Genomic DNA, 19,903 nt, shown 5'->3' with positions numbered 1-19,903 from the left:
AGCCAATGGGTGTGATGTGAGGGTAGGACTCCTCCACTTTAGACCAAGTGGCCTTCATGTTCACAGCATTGTCTGTCACCAGTGCAAATACCTTCTGTGGTCCAAGGTCAATGATGACTGCCTACAGCTCATCTGCAATGTAGAGACCGATGTGTCTGTTGTCCCTTGTGTCTGCTCTTGTAGAATACTGGTTGAGGGGTGGAGATGATGTAGTTAATTATTCCTTGCCCACGAACATTCTACCACCCACCAGAGATGATTGCAATACAGTCTGCTTTCTCTATGATTTGCTTGACCTTCACTTGAACTCTGTTGAACTCTGCATCCATGAAATTAGTAGATAAAACATGTCTGGTTGGAGGGGTGTATGCTGGGCGAAGAACATTCAGAAATCTCTTCCAATACACATTGTCTGTGAGAATCAGAGGTGAACGAGTTGCATACACAGCTTGAGTAAGACATTCGTCAACATTTCTCTGACTGCGTTCCTCCATTGAGTCAAAAAACCTTCTGATTTCAGGAGGACCATGAGCTGTTGCTGTCGATAAGGTGTCTGATTCATCATTTTCACCTCGAATAGAAGTAGAGGGACATTTGTCAGAGGTTGCTTGTTGTGAGCACTGAGGGAACTTTATGCACTTGGCCATATGATTCTGCATCTTTGTTGCATTCTTCACATGATTTGGCACAGTATTTGCAAATGTACACAGCTTTTCCTTCTACAATAGCTGCAGTGAAATGTCTCCACACATCAGATAGTGCCCGTGGCATTTTCTTGTAAAGATTAGAAAACAATTAGTAAAAAAAGTAATAATACAATTCCATGTACAGATAAATAGTTAAGTAGTTATTATAAACAACCCCTTTGTAAGATAAATGTTTTTAAATTAAACCTGTATGGAAACAGGTGAATTAAGTCCTCAGAAGGCTCAAGCAAGCTAAAACCCACATGGTAGCAAAAACTAACTAGCAGAACTTGTTAACCTGTCTAGGACTGGGGTGCCGCTAGCGGCACCCCCCCCCCCCCCCCCCCCCCCCACCCCCACTGAAAAGGCAGAGCCGCGAAATTCAAAAAAAAAATATTTTTTAAATATTTAACTTTCACACATTAAAGTCCAATACATCTAATGAAAGACACAGATCTTGTGAATCCAGCCAACATGTCTGATTTTTAAAATGTTTTACAGGGAAGACACAATATGTAAAGATGTAAATCTATTAGCTAAAGACATTAGCATAATCCACCATCTTTTCTTTGTCCACCAACACCAGTAGCTATCACCAATTCGGCTAAACTAAGAAATTGATAGCCACTAACCAAGAAAAAACCTCCTCAGATGACAGTCTGATAACATATTTATGGTATAGGATAGGTTTTGTTAGAAAAATGTGCATATTTCAGGTAGATGTCATAGTTTACAATTGCACCCACCGTCACAAATGGACTAGAATAATTACAATGAGCAACGTGTTTACCTAATTACTAATCATCAAACATTTCGTAAAAATACACAGCATACACTAATCGAAAGACACAGATCCTGTGAATACAGACAATATTTCAGATTTTCTAAGTGTCTTACAGCGAAAACACAATAAATCGTTATATTAGCATAGCACATGTGCAAACATTACCCCAGCATTGATTCTAGCCAAAGAGAGAGCGATAACGTAAACATCGCCAAAATATATTAATTTTTTCACTAACCTTCTCAGAATTCTTCAGATGACACTCCTGTAACATCACATTACAACATACATATACAGTTTGTTCGAAAATGTGCATATTTAGCCACCAAAAACATGGTTAGACAATGAGAAAAGTAGCCCAGCTGGTCAGAAAATGTCGTGCGCGATATTAGACAGTGATCTAGTCGTATACGTAAATACTCATAAACGTGACTAAAAAATATAGGGTGGACAGCGATTGATAGACAATTTAATTCTTAATACAATCGCGGAATTACATTTTTTTAAATTATTCTTACTTTTCAATACAGTTTGCGCCAAGCGAAGCTACGTCAAAAAAGATGGCGTCCTAAGCCACTAACATTTTTCGACAGAAACACGATTTATCATAATAAATTGTTCCTACTTTGAGCTGTTCTTCCATCAGAATCTTGGTCAAAGAATCCTTTCTTGGGTCTAATCGTCTTTTGGTCGAAAGCTGTCCTCTTGCCATGCAGAAATGCACATTGAGTTCGGCGTGAACTGGAACGGTGCCCAGAGATTCACAGTGGCTCAGAAATAAATGTCCCAAAATCGCACTAAACGGATATAAATTGCTATAAAACGCTTTAAATTAACTACCTTATGATGTTTTTAACTCCTATAACGAGTAAAAATATGACCGGAGAAATATAACTGGCTACACTAATGCTTGGAAAAACAGTAGGTCAGTGTCCTCCGCGCGCCTGACGCACCTATAAAAGAGTTCCTACCTACAGGATTTTTTCATTTATAGTGGCTGTGATTGGGCAATCGATACCATTCAAAGCGTCATCACGTAAAGGCATCCAGGGGAAGACGTAAGCAGTGTCCGTATACTCATAGGAATAACAGTGGCCTTAAAACTGACTCCAGAACAGGGGCCAAAATGTGTGAAATCTGACTCCATGTCAGGGAAATTGCTGTAGAATGAGTTCTGCTATAGAAACTATAGACTGTTTTCTATCCAATAATAATAATAATATGCATATTGTACGATCAAGAATTTTGTAGGAAGCCGTTTCAAAAATTACACGATTTCCATAAATAGTGACAACAGCACCCCCTAGCCTTAACAGGTTAACAAGTTAGAAATGATTTAAACACACTTTGCTGTAGGCTACTATTTACTAGTAAACAAAAAAAATGTTCATGTCATATAAAATATTTTCACCCCACCCAGTATTGTAATCAAAACTTACCAGAAAGCATGTAGTCCTTGGCTCAGACAGTGTAGTAGTGTGGGCTCAATAGCATCTCATTAGTGTGCATGATCTTGAGAATCACCTGTACATGTGATGGAAGAGTTCACTGCACATGTGATGGAAGAATGCACTGTGTATGCAGAGGGTTGCAATTCTATTGCATTGGGGATAGTTTAACCAAAATATACCACAAGACCTAGAATTGCCTTATGTGTATCCTTCAAAGGTTCACTGTTATAAGCTAACTTTTTTTGATGAATTTAAGCAAAATTCCACAAATTCTCGGGCTTAACTTCCCATACAAAATTTTCTGAAAAAATAAATTTACCCGAAAGTTTCCGACCCTTTGCAATCCTAATAGCTACACACACTAGAAATGGGTGATATGGACAAAAATCCATATCGTGATTTGCCAGGTTTGGGCACTAATAAACACCTAAATTGGAACATAGTAGCTGTACAGTAACATGCTATAGGCTCTGCGATTCACAGCACTGTATGGGTTTGGACTGACAGCCGTTCTGAACCTCGCTCGACAAGAAGTGTATTTTGAAAGAAGAGACGTTGAGGATTATAATAAATAGTGCTTTGATGTTACACAAGCTAGGCAAACACCTGTGAGTCCAAATGTGCACTTCACATTTCGAAATCATAAAACTTGTGTCATATACAGCTTCAACATTTATGATCACTATGTTTGATGTACAGTTCCAAGATTAAATGGAATCATACCCTGGGTTGTTCTGAACAGAAGGAGTCTATGTTTATTTATTGTGAAGAAAATTTGCCTGGGCGCATAAACCTGAATGCTCACAAGACTCCTTTTTTATGAGCACCAAAATGATCTGTTTCTCTGAATTACCTTGTAAAAGCTGAACACTGTAAGATCATAGTTTATATCTTAGCTGATCATGTTGGCAATAGAACAAGCTTTCCCTCCAAAAAATGTTTTTTGGGGATTTTTGAACAACAACAGTAATTTGTGATGCCGGGGATGCAGGATTGTGCTCCAAATGAAATGACCTACAAGTGTGCTTGCTCTAGTTCCTCAACAGCACAGTTAGAATTAGAGGTCGACCGATTAATCGGAATGGCCGATTGATTAGGGCCGATTTCAAGTTTTCATAACAATCGGAAATCGCTAATTTTGGATGACGATTTTTGCCTTTTTATTTTTATTTTACACCTTTATTTAACTAGGCAAGTCAGTTAAGAACACATTCTTATATTCAATGACGGCCTAGGAACGGTGGGTTAACTGCCTTGTTCAGGGGCAGAACGACAGATTTTTACCTTGTCAGCTCAGAGATTCAATCTTGCAACCTTACGGTTAACTAGTCCAATGCTCTAACCACCTACCTCACGAGGAGCCCGCCTGTTACGCGAATGTAGTAAGGAGCCAAGGTAAGTTGCTAGCTAGCATTAAACTTATCTTATATAAAACAATCCATCAATCAATCATAATCACTAGTTATAACTACACATGGTTGATGATATTACTAGTTTATCTAGCGTGTCCTGCGTTGCATATAATCGATGCAGTACGCATTCGCGAAAAAGGACTGTCGTTGCTCCAACGTGTACCTAACCATAAACATCAATGCCTTTCTTAAAATTAATACACAGAAATATATATTTTTAAACCTGCATATTTAGCTAAAAGAAATCCAGGTTAGCAGGCAATATTAACCAGGTGAAATTGTGTCACTTCTCTTGCGTTCATTGCACGCAGAGTCAGGGTATATGCAACAGTTTGGGCCGCCTGGCTCATTGCGAACTAATTTGCTAGAATTTTATGTAATTATGACATAACATTGAAGGTTGTGCAATGTAACAGGAATATTTAGACTTATGGATGCCACCCATTAGATAAAATACGGAACGGTTCCGTATTTCACTGAAAGCATAAACGTTTTGTTTTTGAGATGATAGTTTCCGGATTCTACCATATTAATGACCTAAGGCTCGTATTTCTGTGTTATTATGTTATAATTAAGTCTATGATTTGATAGAGCAGTCTGACTGAGCGATGGTAGGCACCAGCAGGCTCTTATGCATTCATTCAAACAGCACTTTCGTGCGTTTTGCCAGCAGCTCTTAGCAATGCTTCAAGCATTGCGCTGTTTATGACTTCAAGCCTATCAACTCCCGAGATTAGGCTGGTGTAACCGATGTGAAATGGCTAGCTAGTTAGCGGGGTGCGTGCTAATAGCGTTTCAAACGTCACTCGCTCTGAGACTTGGAGTAGTTGTTCCCCTTGCTCTTCATGGGTAACGCTGCTTCGACGGTGGCTGTTGTCGATGTGTTCCTGGTTCGAGCCCAGGTAGCGGCAAAGAGAGGGATGGAAGCTATACTGTTACACTGGCAATACTAAAGTGCCTATAAGAACATCCAATAGTCAAAGGTATATGAAATACAAATCGTATAGAGAGAAATAGTCCTATAATTCCTATAATAAATACAACCTAAAACTTCTTAACTGGGAATATTGAAGACTCATGTTAAAAGGAACCACCAGCTTTCATATGTTCTGAGCAAGGAACTTAAACGTTAGCTTTCTTACATGGCACATATTGCACTTTTACTTTCTTCTCCAACACTTTGTTTTTGCATTATTTAAACCAAATTGAACATGTTTCATTATTTATTTGAGGCTAAATAGATTTTATTAAGTTAAAATAAGTGTTCATTCAGTATTGTTGTAATTGTCATTATTACAAATAAATAAATAAAAATCGTCCGATTAATCGGTATCGGCTTTTTTTGGGGTCCTCCAATAATCGGTATCGGCTTTTTTTGGGGTCCTCCAATAATCGCTATTGGCGGTGAAAAATCATAATCGGTCGACCTCTAGTTAGAATAGCTCAAAGAAGGACCTTATGGTTGATGACTCTGAGTCAGAATCACCCTTATTCGCCAAGTACATTTACACGTACTCAGATTTTGACTAGGTAATATGGTGTTGCTTGTGATCGACAACATTTAGAGACAGAATACAGACAGCAGAGTTTAAAAAACGTACATTATATAGAACTAGGTAGAGTGAGCATAGAGCTATGAGAATGAGCAGCTATACACATACAGTGGATGTACAAATGTACACTATCAGTATGAATATACAGTGGGGCAAAAAGTATTTAGTCAGCCACCAATTGTGCAAGTTCTCCCACTTAAAAAGATGAGAGGCCTATAATTTTCATCATAGGTACACTTCAACTATGACAGACAAAATGAGAAGAAAAAAAATCCAGAAAATCACATTGTAGCATGTTTAATGAATTTATTTGCAAATTATGGTGGAAAATAAGTATTTTCCACTTCAAGTCAGAGATGACTTGATGCGGTGTGCAGCAGAGTTCATAGTCCTTTAGTCATAAAAGTGCATTGAAATTGCTTAGGAACTGTGCACACTTTAGAGAGGTGTGTGGCCACTTGGAGACACCAATTAGTCCTCTCACTTAACCTTGTAATTTGTTTGTCTTATTTTTCACCTACCCCACATATTTTCCAGGAATAGTCATATCATGTTACTGAATGTATCCAGAGTGTTTTCAGATTTCTTATCAACAAATGCCTCAAAGTACAGTAAACATAAAATCAACACTAATGTTTGGATTCAGTCTTTTCAGGGGAACTGTTGTGGTCCAACGTTATGCATATACTTGTCATATTGATTCTGTAAGAAACATTTGAATTAAGCCCTATCGATATAGCCAATTCCCATGATTGTAAAGGGTTTACAACCCATATGAGCAAACTTATTTAATTTCAAACTTCACATTTCTCTTGTATAGGCTACTTATCATAATACACAATATCAGCAAAATGCCTGTGATAAGTAATCGGTATGGTCGTTGTCGATAATTTCCAATTTATCATCCCAGCTCTAACTCGCACACACACGTTTGTTTTACTATACTTGTGAGGACTTTTTAGGAACCAACAATTGATTACCATTCAAAATCCTATTATCTCTTAACCTAACCTTAACCTTAAACCTAACACTAACTCCTAAGCCTAAAATAGCCCTTTCCCTTTGAGGACTGGCAAAATGTCCTCACTTCTCAGAATTATCTTTGGTTTACCTGTCTTGTGAGGACTTCTGGTTCACACAAGTATATAATCGGTTACACACACACATACTAATTGTGCTAATTCAACACAACGTTATGTAACTTCAGTGGGAAAGCAACAAAATAGAGACATACACTTATAACCACGTAAGCAAACAGATGGTTCCTTTGTATAGCTATTAGCTACCCATTGTCACTGCACGGTAAACCTCATGAGCATTGATTACTCATGTCAGGCTGTAAGTCAGACATTCAATAAGGAATCAATAGCGTCCTGTCCAGGGGGTAGACTGGTACGTCAAGCTGCCTCACGCTACAGAAACAGGAACCATGCTCCTGCCCTATTAGCCTTTCTGTCTCGAACAAGGCCTGTTGTAATAATGCATCTTCTTTTCTCTGTTGCCCTTTCCTAAGGTCAGGTGGATAAATACCTTTACCAGATTCCAGTTACAGTGCATTCGGAAAGCATTAAGACCCTTTGACCTTTTCCACATTTTGTTGTTACAGCCTTATTTTAAAATGGATTCATTCTTTCCCCCGCTCATCAATCTACACACAATACCCCATAATGACAAAACAAACAGGTTTTTCAAAATTGTTGCAAATGTATTAACACTGAAATATCATATTTACATAAGTATTCAGACCCTTTACTCAGTACTTTGTTGAAGCACCTTTGGCAGCGATTGCAACCTCGAGTCTTCTTGGGTATGACGCTAGAGGCATGGCACACCAGTATTTGTGGAGTTTCTCCCATTATTCTTTGCAGATCCTCTCAAGCTCTGTCAGGTTGGATGGGGAGCATCACTGCACAGCTATTTTCAGGTCACTCCAGAGATGTTCGATCAGGTTCAAGTCCGGGCTCTGGCTGGGGCCACTCAAGGACATTCACAGACTTGTCCTGAAGCCACCCCAGCTTGGGCTTGGCTGTGTGCTTAGGGTTGTTGTCCTGTTGGAAGGTGAACTTTCACCCCAGTCTGAGGTCCTGAGTGCTCTGGAGCAGGTTTTCATCAAGGATCTCTCTGTACTTTGCTCCCTAAATCTTGACTAGTCTCCCAGTCCCTGCTGCTGAAAAACATCACCAGAGAACTGTGGAGCACTGTCAGTGACCATCGGGTTCTTGGTCACCTCCCCCGATTGCTCAGTTTGGCCGAGCGGCCAGCTCTAGAAAGAGTCTTGGTGGTTCCAAACTAAACTCAGCAAAAAAAGAAACATCCTTTTTTCAGTACCCTGTCTTTCAAAGATAATTCGTAAAAATCCAAATAACTTCACAGATCTTCATTGTAAAAGGTTTTAACACTGCTTCCCATGCTTGTTCAATGAACCATAAACAATTAATGAACATGCACCTGTGGAATGGTCGTTAAGACAGTAATAGCTTACAGATGGTAGGCAATTAAGGTCACAGTTATGAAAACTTAGGACACTAAAGAGGCCTTTCTACTGACTCTGAAAAACACCAAAAGATGCCCAGAATCCCTGCCCATCTGCGTGAACGTGCCTTAGGCATGCTGCAAGGAGGCATGAGGACTGTAGATGTGGCCAGGGCAATACATTGCAATGTCCGTACTGTAAGACGCCTAAGACAGGGCTACAGGGAGACAGGACGGACAGCTGATCGTCCTAGCAGTGGCAGACCACGTGTAACAACACCTGCACAGTATCGGTACATCCGAACATCAGACCTGCGGAACAGGTACAGGATGGCAACAACAAATGCCCGAGTTACACCAGGAACGCACAATCCCTCCATTAGTGCTCAGACTGTCCACAATAGGCTGAGAGGGGCTGGAATGAGGGCTTGTATGTCTGTTGTAAGGCAGGTCCTCACCAGACATCACCGGCAACAACGTTGCCTATGGGCACAAACCTACCGTCGCTGGATCAGACAGGACTGGCAAAAAGTGCTCTTCACTGATGAGTCGCGGTTTTGTCTCACCAGGGGTGATGGTCGGATTCGCGTTTATCATCGAAGGAATGAGTGTTACACCGAGGCCTGTACTCTGGACTGGGATCGATTTTGGAGGTGGAGGGTCTGTCATCGTCTGGGGCGGTTTGTCACAGCATCATCGGACTGAGCTTGTTGTCATTGCAGGCATTCTCAATGCTGTGCGTTACAGGGAAGACATCCTCCTCCCTCACGTGGTACCCTTCCTGCAGGCTTATCCTGACATGGCCCTACAGCATGACAATGCCACCAGCCATACTGCTTGTTCTGTGCGTGATTTCCTGCAAGACATGGATGTCAGTGTTCTGCCATGGCCAGCGAGGAGCCCGGATCTCAATCCCATTGAGCACGTCTGGGACCTGTTGGATCCCAGAGGGCTGGACCATTTCCCCCCCACAGAAATGTCCAGGAACGTGCAGGTGCCTTGGTGGAAGAATGAGGTAACATCTCACAGCAAGAACTGGGACATCTGCTGCTGTCCATGAGGAGGAGATGCACTGCAGTACTTAGTATATGGTGTGGCCACCAGCTGCATTGACTGTTACTTTTGATTTTGACCCCCCCCCCCTTGTTCAGGGACACATTATTCAATTTCTGTTAGTCACATGTCTGTGGAACTTGTTCAGTTTGTCTCATTTGTTGAATCTAATGTTCATACAAATATTTACACATGTTAAGTTTGCTGACAATAAACGCAGTTGACAGTGAGAGGACGTTTCTTTTTTTGCTGAGTTTACTTCCATTTAAGAATAATGGAGGCCACTGTGTTCTTTGAGACCTTCAATGCTGCAGAAATGTTTTGGTACCCTTCCCCAGATCTGTGCTTCGACGCAATCCTGTCTCGGAGCTCTACTGACAATTCCTTCTACCTCATGGCTTGGTTTTTGCTCTGACATTCACTGTCAACTGTGGGACCTTATAGAGACAGGTGTGTGCCTTTCCAAATCATGTTCAATCAATTGAAGTTACCACAGGTGGACTCCAATAAAGTTGTAGAAACATCTCATGGATGATCAATAGAAACAGGATGCACCTGACCTAAATTGTGTCTCTTTTCAAAGGGTCTGAATACTTATGTAAATAAAGTATTTCTGTTTTTTTTATATTCACTAAAGTTCAAAAGTTTGGGGTCACTTAAAAATGTCCTTGTTTTTGAAAGAAAAGCTTTTTTTTTTTTGTCCATTTAAAATAATATAAAATTGATCAGAAATACAGTGTACAGGGCCTCCCGGGTGACGCAGTGGTCTAGGGCACTGCATCGCAGTGCTAGCTGTGCCACCAGAGACTCTGGGTTCGAGCCCAGGCTCTTTCGCAGCCGGCCGTGACCGGGAGGTCCATGGGGCGACGCACAATTGGCCTAGCGTCGTCCGGGTTAGGGAGGGTTTGGCCGGTAGGGATATCCTTGTCTTATCGCGCACTAGCGACTCCTGTGGCGTGCCGTGCGCAGTGCACGCTAACCAGGTCGCCAGGTGCACGGTGTTTCCTCCAACACATTGGTGCGACTGGCTTCCGGTTTGGATACGCGCTGTGTTAAGAAGCAGTGCGGCTTGGTAGGGTTGTGTTTCGGAGGACGCATGGCTTTCGACCTTTGTCTCTCCCGAGCCCGTACGGGAGTTGTAGCGATGAGACAAGATAGTAACTACTAACAATTGGATACTATGAAAAGGGGGTAAAATTAAAAAATATATAATAATAATAATACAAAAATAAAAGGAAATAAAAGATAGTGTACTGTAGACATTGAGCAAGAGGACAAGTATATTATTCTCTAGTTTGAGAAACAGACGCCTCATCTTTTATTTCCTTTCCGGAAGCCTCAACTGGCAGCTTCATTAAATGGTACCCACCAAAACACCAGTCAATGTCAACAGTGAAGAGACGACTCCGGGATGCTGGCCTTCTAGGCAGAGTTTCAAAGAAAAAGCCATATCTCAGACTGGCCAATAAAAAGAAAAGATTAAGATGGGCAAAATATCACAGACACTGGGCAAAATATCACAGACACTGGACAGAGGAACTCTGGAGTGGTTGAAAAAAACTTTGGTTGGTGGCATTAACTCGTATGTAAACTTCCGACTTCAACTGTAATTGCAAAAGTGTTTTCTAATGATCAATTAGCCTTTTTAAAATTATAAACTTGGATTAGCTAACACAACGTGCCACTGGAACACAGGAGTGATGGTTGCTGATAATGGACCTCTGTAAGCCTATGCAGATATTCCATTAAAAAGCTGCCGTTTTCATCTACAATAGTCATTTACAACATGAACAATGTCTACACTGTATTTCTGATCAATTTGATGTTATTTTAATGGACAAAAAATTGGCTTTTCTTTCAAAAACAAGGACATTTCTAAGTGACCTCAACTTTTGAACAGTAGTGTATATTTGCAAAAATGTCTAAACCTGTTTTTGCTTCGTCATTATGTTTTTTTTTTGTGTGTTTTGATGCAAAAAAATAATTAATTCAATTTTAGAATTAAGATGTAACGTAACAAAATGTGGAAAAAGTCATTGGGTCTGAACACTTTCCGAATGCTCTGTATATCTATCTTACTCTGTTTTCTTCCTCTCTCTCTCCCTCTCTCCCTCTTAAGGTGGATAAATTCTTGTACCACCTGCGGTTATCGGACGAGAACCTGATTGACGTGTCTGAGAGGTTCCGGAGGGAGATGGATAAGGGGCTAGGCCGTGACTCCAACACTACGGCCGCTGTGAAGATGCTGCCCACATTTGTGCGCTCCACCCCTGACGGGACAGGTAAGGGGGTCGGTGGAGGGGGTCTGACAGACATCTGAGTCATTTCTATTTTATTTACGTTGTGTCCCAAATGGCACCACATTCCCTTTAAAGTGGGACTGGCCAAAAGTACTGGTCAAAAGTAGTTCACTATAAAGGTAATCGGGTGCCATTTGGGACACAGACTTAAATGTTATTTAATCAGGAAGTCCCATTGAGGTCAGAAGACTTCTTTCTTCAGGGAGGCCTGGAGTAGTCTCGGTACATCCATGCCACAGGCCCTTCTTAGGGTCCATAGAGACCCATGCCTTGCCTACCAATGCACTTTACAGGAATAAGAAATTGCACAATCCTTCAATAATTTCATATTTGTAACTTGCTTAGATGAGGGCAGGCTGGTAGGAAGTTTTTTGAGTGACAGTTTAGATGGCAAATGAGAGACTGGTGGTGAAAAGCACATAAATCCTGAAGCTGTGTGTCTCAGCGGCAGAATATGACCTGTGTCAGTGAACTGTGTCAGAATGACACAGCTAAGCCCAGTTAAGAGCCATAGATATTTATAGCTATATGACTCTGACCCCATCTAAAGTCTTTTTAAAATCTTATTTAACCTGTATTGAATGAAAAAGTGCCATTGGTGTCAGAAGACCTCTCTCCCAAGAGAGACCTGGCCTTCAAGCCTTCTCATGCACAGTAATTGGAATTTTCAAGAAACAGCACAACCATGCTTAGAAATATGTCAACTATGGACTGGTTGTTGAGGTGAGAATAGGAGGGAGTTTTTTTAGTTTGATAGCCCTTTAGATCAAGGTTTCTCAATCTTCGCCCTAGTTTGTCAATCTTGGCACCTTTTTGTTTTTGCCCTAGCACTCACCCACTTGATTCAACTAATCTACTCATCATCAAGCCTTTTGATTTAAATTGGGTGTGTGAGTGCTAGGTCAAGAACAAAATGTGCACCCCTTTGGATCCCCAGAACCATGATGAACCCTTAGCTAATGAAAGTATGCTGGTGAAGAATGACACATTGAAAATCTGGGCTCTGTTATAATATCCATCCACACTAGCATACCACTTTGAATGAAATTAATTGGACATGCACTCTAGGAGGGTTTTGTCTAGAAGGGATACAGCTTTTGTCAAAATTTACTTTTTTTTGCAGGTTAGAAGAACTTACCAGCAGGTTAGGATAATTAATGTAGCAGCTTAGGAGAATTAGGTTAAGGTTAGGGAAAGGGTTAAGGTTAGCTAAGATCTCCCCCCGGCCCCCCCCAACCCAAAAAAAACATTTTTTTGACGTAGCTGTATCCCATCTAGACATTACACTCTAGCGGTAGGCCTATGCTGCATGAACATTGAAATGTCTCAGCTGCGTTTTCCTTTGAGTTTGACCTGTGCTAGTGACTGTGACCGGGGCATATCAAAAACCACTCTTGGAGACTGGGGAAGGTGATTTGTCGTAAGTGACTGGAGAGGAATGGTAAATGTGAATTGCAGAGGAAGTGCAAAAGCACCCAGGCCAAACCCCTGTTTGCTCAGCCTGTTGACTCTGGTCATTATTGGCATATTAAACTCCAACCTATCAGATAAGTGTCTATCCAGCTGAACCACTGTTATGTCTCCCTCCCTCTTTCCCATCACTCTCACTTTCTCTGCCTCTATCTTGTCTCTCTCACTCTTTTGTGTTGCACGATATACCGAAACGTCTGTACTTTTTTTATACTAAAACATGAAAAGCGGTTTGGTACTAGAATTGTTGTTACTTTCTGTACTTATGTCAAATGTGTCTCACGTGACATCAAACATTTCAAAGATTCAGACAAATTACTGAAGGGGGCAGTAGCTAGCCAGGCTGCGTTTGCACATGCAGCTGACACCGAGCAAGCCACTTCCTTAAGAAGCAAGCAAGAAGAGCATGGCTTCTTCAAACGTAAATTCAACTTTTATTATAGCTCAGTGTCCGCAGCTTGTTGACCAAACTGTCTGCAGAGGCAAACTATGGGAATACTTTGATTACAGAGCAGATGGGGGGCCAGCCCACCAAAACGACTAAGTATAAGGTGTTACAAAGCAGTACAGTGCAGTTTATTAGGCTACAGATTAAATAAGTGATGAACTTCACAGGTGGTGAATGTGCAAAGTGATGAGCTTGATGCTCCTTTCCAATAAATAACGAGGGTTTTATTCTGGTGACATGATCAATGCTTGGTTGCCATTTGACAAATACAAATAACTCTCTTATCCATAATAATCTCATAATGTAGGTAGCCTATCTGCGAGTTGTTGTCTATAGCGCACATGCCAAGACCAGAGTGGGCACATTTGCTATATAAACGCAATAGTTTTTTAACATAACCATCAGCAGAGTTGAAAATGCGAACGAAACCCATTTAGCTTGTATTTGCGTTCGGTAATTTAACGTCAAAAGTTATTTTTATGTGCACTACGTCATCAAATAATCAAAGCTTGATGATGAGTTGGTTATTTGAATCAGTTGTTTAGTGCATGGGGGGACACTGCTGTAGACTTAATGTCTATGGTAGACTATTGCAGTATAGAAGCTTCAGAAATTAGATATTCTATTAGTTATTTTGTTTGTTCTACCAGTTATCAATATATTGTTCAATGTTAAATGTTATCTGTATCGAAAAAATCTGCTTTTGTGTGTGTGTGACAGCATTATTTCTTACTCTCTCTCTCTCTTCGTTCTCTCTCTCCTTCCTTTCGATGTGGTTTTCTTTTCAATCTAAATTATGTGGTTAGCCATTGATCATGTAAACCTCACTTTGAAAAGGACATTTCAATGAAAGGGACATTGAAATGTTGAATGTTCGGTAGCCTATTCACTCATGTGACAGGATTCAAAACTTATTTTATACTTGTTTATTGCGTTGAATAAAACCTTATAGTTTGGTAATTAACATTTTATGTTGGTTGTTATGCATTATAACATAAGGTCAGTCCATTGAAAGATTCACCTTTATATCTCATAAAAATGGTAGAAGGTCATGGGTATGTTATTGGCAATGGGTGAAAGACATCACTTTTCAAAGAGGACTCCGATGTTCAGAAGGAGCCTACTGCTTCATGGTCAAAGTCCTCTATGGTTGTAATGAAATTAATTTTAGTCTGACCTGTGATCACCCCTGCTCCAATCAACATTATTGCTGCTCATGGTTATCTCTATTGCAGCTTTGTAGCTTTCATAAAGACTGTGGTAGAAACGTATACACTTTTTATAAAATAGTACTATGACATGAAAAATACCATTAGGCCTAGTTTTGGTACATTCTTGGATTTATTGTTGTCCTCCATATAGGCTGTGTCACGCCCTGACCTTAGTTATCTATGTTTTCTTTATTATTTTGGTTAGGTCAGGGTGTGACGAGGGTGGGTATGCTTGTTTTGTATTGTCTAGGGTTTTTGTATGTCATGGGGTGTTTGTAAGTCTAGGCATATGTATGTCTATGGTGGCCTGAATTGTTTCCCAGTCAGAGGCAGCTGTTTATCGTTGTCTCTGATTGGGGATCATATTTAGGTTGCCATTTTCCCTTTTGGTTTTGTGGGTTCTTGTCTGTGTAGTTACCTGTTCAGCACTCTTTGTATAGCGCCACGGTTAGGTTTGTTCAGTGTTCATTCTTATAATAAAGAGAATGTACGCATACCACGCTGCACCTTGGTCTCCTCCCTATGACGGCCGTGACAGGCTGTTTGGAAGACTTGTAGTATATAATATATTTACCCAGACGAGCACCACATTCCCACTTAACTATTTGGTAGAGCATACCTGTTTTCTTTACCCTCTCTATTGCAGTTTAGTAGACTTAGTACTGTTAGTTTGTGTTTTTTGTATAATTATTTTTTTCTTGCTTTACTGCATTTGAGTGTGTGTTTTTTCCCTGACTCTTCCAGAAAAGGGAGACTTCCTGGCTCTAGATCTGGGTGGGACCAACTTCCGGGTCCTGCTGGTGAAGGTGTCTGACAACGGGAAGCAGAAGGTGGAGATGGAGAACCAGATCTATGCCATTCCTGAGGAGCTGATGAGGGGCAGTGGCGAAGAGGTGAGAGGAGAAGGGGATGTTCATTTCAATGGACATCAGGAATTACCTAAATTCACACAGCAAATCCTTGCAATGGGCCAGATGCTTGACCTTTGACCTTATTATTGTGACCTCTTAAAGGGCCAATCGGGAGTTGAAACAATAACAAAGCAACACCCCATCACTTTTTCTGTAAAAAGCTGAGGGATGGGGCTGGAGAAATGTAATTAACACACAGACCTATGGATGCAAGGATTAACCATCCATGATATCAAAAGTATAGTTTTAACTATGTTATGAGGCTTTAACTTGTTTTTTTACATTTACTTTGTTTACAAACATTGGTGTAAAACAGTTTACTATTTTGGGTTCTGATGGGGTACGAAACTAATAAGCTCATGAGTCATAAGTTATATTCTTCAAGAATCAACAGATACATTTTTTAAAACTTATAAATGAATGATATGTATGTAGCAACTGCTGATTGTCCCTTTACACACTTTGCCTCATTGTTCAGACCAAGCAGTATCAATGTCGGTAGGTCTGATTTATGACATTTGTATAACATCGCTAACTTTGATGCTGGGAAGAACATCTGGTTCTGGAATAGGGGTTTCATAGGTATTTCTAAGTCTTAACTGTGTTGGGTAAAGACAACATTTGGGGTTTCAATAAGGGTTGAGGTTGGTAATGGCTTTTATGTCATATTTGTAATATTTGACCATAACATTATTTTGCTAATATATGAGAAAAATGGGGTGGGGGAAAACCATAGATCATATCAATGAACTGAAGGGGTTACTAGCACATTAACCAGTTTGCTGCTGTATGTTAACACCCCTCTGTTTCGCCCTTAGCTCTTCGACCATATTGCTGAGTGTCTTGCTAACTTCCTGGAGAAGCTGGGGATCAAGAACCAGAAGCTTCCTCTGGGCTTCACCTTCTCCTTCCCCTGCCAGCAGACCAAACTGGATGAGGTGAGGAATAAGGAGGTTGACTATTGAGGACCGCATTTGAAATTTAAAGAGAAAAAAGGAAATGTGATTTGGAGGTTTGAGCCTTCAGAATGATCCAGAAGTTGTCATTGTCTGTGTATGTTCATGCAGAGTATTCTGGTGTCATGGACCAAGGGCTTCAAGTTGCATGGGGTGGAAGGGAGAGATGTGGTCAGCCTTCTGAGGAAAGCCATCATAAAGAGAGGGGTGAGTCAGTGGAAAATGAATGGGCCAAGGTTATGCACCAGTGGCAGCACTCTCTGTGCCTACCACCTTACCACATTATGCCTTTTTCCTTCCATACAGATAATGTATGGCCTTCCAGCAAACTCCCAGACATTGTGTGCTATAAAAGTAATGCTTTTCCTTCACTCTGCGGTCCAACTCATCCCAAAACATCTCTATTGGGTTGAGGTCGGGTGATTGTGGAGGCCAGGTCATCTGACGCAGCACTCCATCACTCTCCTTCTTAGTCAAATAGCCCTTACACAGCCTGGAGCTGTGTTGGGTCATTGTCCTGTTGAAAAACAAATGATAGTCCCACGAAGCGCAAACCAGACGGGATGGCGTATCGCTGCAGAATGCTGTGGTAGCCTTGCTAGTTAAGTGTGCCTTGAATTTTAAATAAATCAGACAGTGTCACCAGCAAAACACCCCCACACCATCACACCTCCTCCTCCTTGCTTCACGGTGGGAACCACACATGCAGAGATCATCCGTTCACCTACTCTGCGTCTCACAAATACAGGGAGGTTGGAACCAAAAATCTCAAATTTGGACTCATCAGACCAAAGGAGAGATTTCCACCGGTCTAATGTCCATTGCTTGTGTTTCTTGGCCCAAGCAAGTCTTCTTCTTATTGGTGTCCTTTAGTAGTGGTTTCTTTGCAGCAATTTGACCATGAAGGCCTGATTCACGCAGACTCCTCTGAACAGTTGATGTTGATGTCTCTTACTTGAACTCTGTGAAGCATTCATTTGGGCTGGTAACTCTAATGAACTTCTCCTCTGCAGCAGAGGTAACTCTGGGTCTTCTTTTCCTGTGGCGGTCCTCATGAGAGCCAGTTTCATCATAGCGCCTGATGTTTTTTGCGACTGCACTTGAAGAAATTAAAAAATTCTTGAAATGTTCAATATTGACTGACATTCATATCTTAAAGTAATGATGGACTATCATTTCTCTTTGCTTATTTGAGCTGTTCTTGCCATAATAGGGACTTGGTCTTTTACCAAATAGGGCTATTTTCTATATGCCACCCCTACCTTGTCACAACATAACTGAATGGCTCAAACGCATTAAGAAGGAAATAAATACCACAAATTAACTTTTACAAGGCACACCTGTTAATTGAAATGCATTCCAGGTGACTACCTCATGAAGCTGGTTGAGAGAATGCCAAGCGTGTGCAAAGCTGTCAGAGGCAAAGGGTGGCTACTTTGAAGAATCTCAAATATAAAATCTATTTTGATTTGTTTTAACACTTTTTTTTGGTTAGTACATGATTCCATAGTTTTGATGTCTTCCCTATTATTATACAATGTATAAAATAGTAAAAAATAAAGAAAAACCTTTGAGTAGGTGTGTTAACTCAACTGGTACTGTATAATAAATCCAATAAATTAAGATTTTAACACAAAAGAGAAATACCAAGGTTTTTGTTTTTGCAATTTTTCTATTTTATAACATCACACCCCGAATAATGCTTGTTAGTAGCTGACATGTCTGTGTGACTTTGTTCCCATGCTTAAGAAAATTACCGCACTGATGAACCTTGGAGTATTTACCCATTTTGTATGGAACATTAAGTCAAACTCTTCATACTGAGCTTTACAGTAGTTATCCTTTCATGTCTTAGGGTGTATTCAAAACTCGGGGGGAGTCATAGGGCGCATGTAACCTTGCGGTTAGAGCGTTGGGCCTAGTTTACGTAACCCTAAGGTGCCGTACTACTTTGGCTGACCCTATAAAACAACATTTTACTGCACCTATTTGGTGTGACAATAAAACATATTTATTTTATAGCCCACTCTGTGATGGTTATTATGGGAATGTGCATGTACACACAGTGCGTTTGGAAAGTATTCAGGTCCCTTCACTTTTTACAGTTGTGGAAATTCTTAAACAAGGACACTCAAAGTCAATTTTAAATGAATCATTGTCTGTCAGCGAGCTGGAGAAGTTCCAACAAACTTAATGCACCATAGTGAATGTCTGTCAGAAGCTCTGCTAGAGCAGTCCCAGCAGTTGTCTGTGTATAAGACAAGTTATATTTGCATGATTTAGCATAATTAATTCATCATTACCATTTTGTTTCATTCATATGACCGACCAATACTGACTGGTTCATAACATGTGACACACCAATACCTCACGAGGCTTCTTCTCCTTAAGCTGAGACCTTGAAATATTAAGTTGTCAAAACAAGGTCTAGGCATACTGCCAAATTGCAGATACTGATAAGTGAGGATTTGTTCAATCAGTCACTTGCATGAACTCAGAAATTGGTTATTAGAACAGCACATGTATAAAATGTCCATCACATTACGTTACAGCCTTGTTCTAAAATTGATTACAATTTTTTTTTTTTATATATACACCAAACATAAGGACAAAGTGAAAACGGGTGACTTTTTTTTTTTTTTTTTTTTTTTACAAATGTATTAAAAATAAAGAGCAGACAGACACCTCATTACATAATTATTCAGACCCTTTGCTATGAGACTCAAGTGAGCTCAGATGCATCCTGTTTCCATTGATCATCCTTGAGATGTTTCTACAACTAGATTGTGGTCTACCTGTGGTAAATTCAAAATGACATGATTTGGACTGGCACACCTGTCTGTATAAGTTCACACAGTTGACTATGTCAGAGCAAAAATCAAGCCGGACAATTCGAGGGAATTGTCCGTAGAACTCCGAGACAGGATTGTGTCGAGGCACAGATCTGGGGAAGGGTACCAACAATTTTCTGCAGCATTGAAGTTCGCCAAGAACACAGTGTACACCATCATTCTTAAATGGAAGAAGTTTCGAACCACCAAGGCTCTTCCTAGAGCTGGCTGCACGGTGATCATCTCAAGGATGATCACTTGAAATAGGATGCACCTGAGCTCAATTTCGAGTCCCATAGCAAAGGGTCTGAATACTTCTGTAAATAAGGTATTTGTTTTTTATTTTAATGTGCAAAAGTCTTTTT

At 40.5% G+C, this 19,903-nt stretch overlaps 1 protein-coding gene across 1 annotated transcript in view; it reads left to right on the top strand.

The window, feature by feature from the left end:
- Nucleotides 1-19,903, top strand: part of LOC129826536 (hexokinase-2-like) — a 75,346-nt gene that overhangs the window by 5,340 nt on the left and 50,103 nt on the right. Inside the window, exons 2-5 of the mRNA XM_055887390.1 lie at nt 11,531-11,693; nt 15,585-15,733; nt 16,570-16,689; nt 16,819-16,914. Of these exons, the coding sequence (XP_055743365.1) occupies nt 11,531-11,693; nt 15,585-15,733; nt 16,570-16,689; nt 16,819-16,914 (528 nt within the window). The remainder of the gene's footprint in view (nt 1-11,530; nt 11,694-15,584; nt 15,734-16,569; nt 16,690-16,818; nt 16,915-19,903) is intronic.

This window comes from Salvelinus fontinalis, chromosome 28 (genome assembly GCF_029448725.1).
Source record: "Salvelinus fontinalis isolate EN_2023a chromosome 28, ASM2944872v1, whole genome shotgun sequence".
Lineage (NCBI taxonomy): Eukaryota > Metazoa > Chordata > Actinopteri > Salmoniformes > Salmonidae > Salvelinus > Salvelinus fontinalis.
The sequence above is the reverse complement of the archived record's forward strand: the minus strand, read 5'-3'. Positions and strand labels throughout refer to the sequence as shown.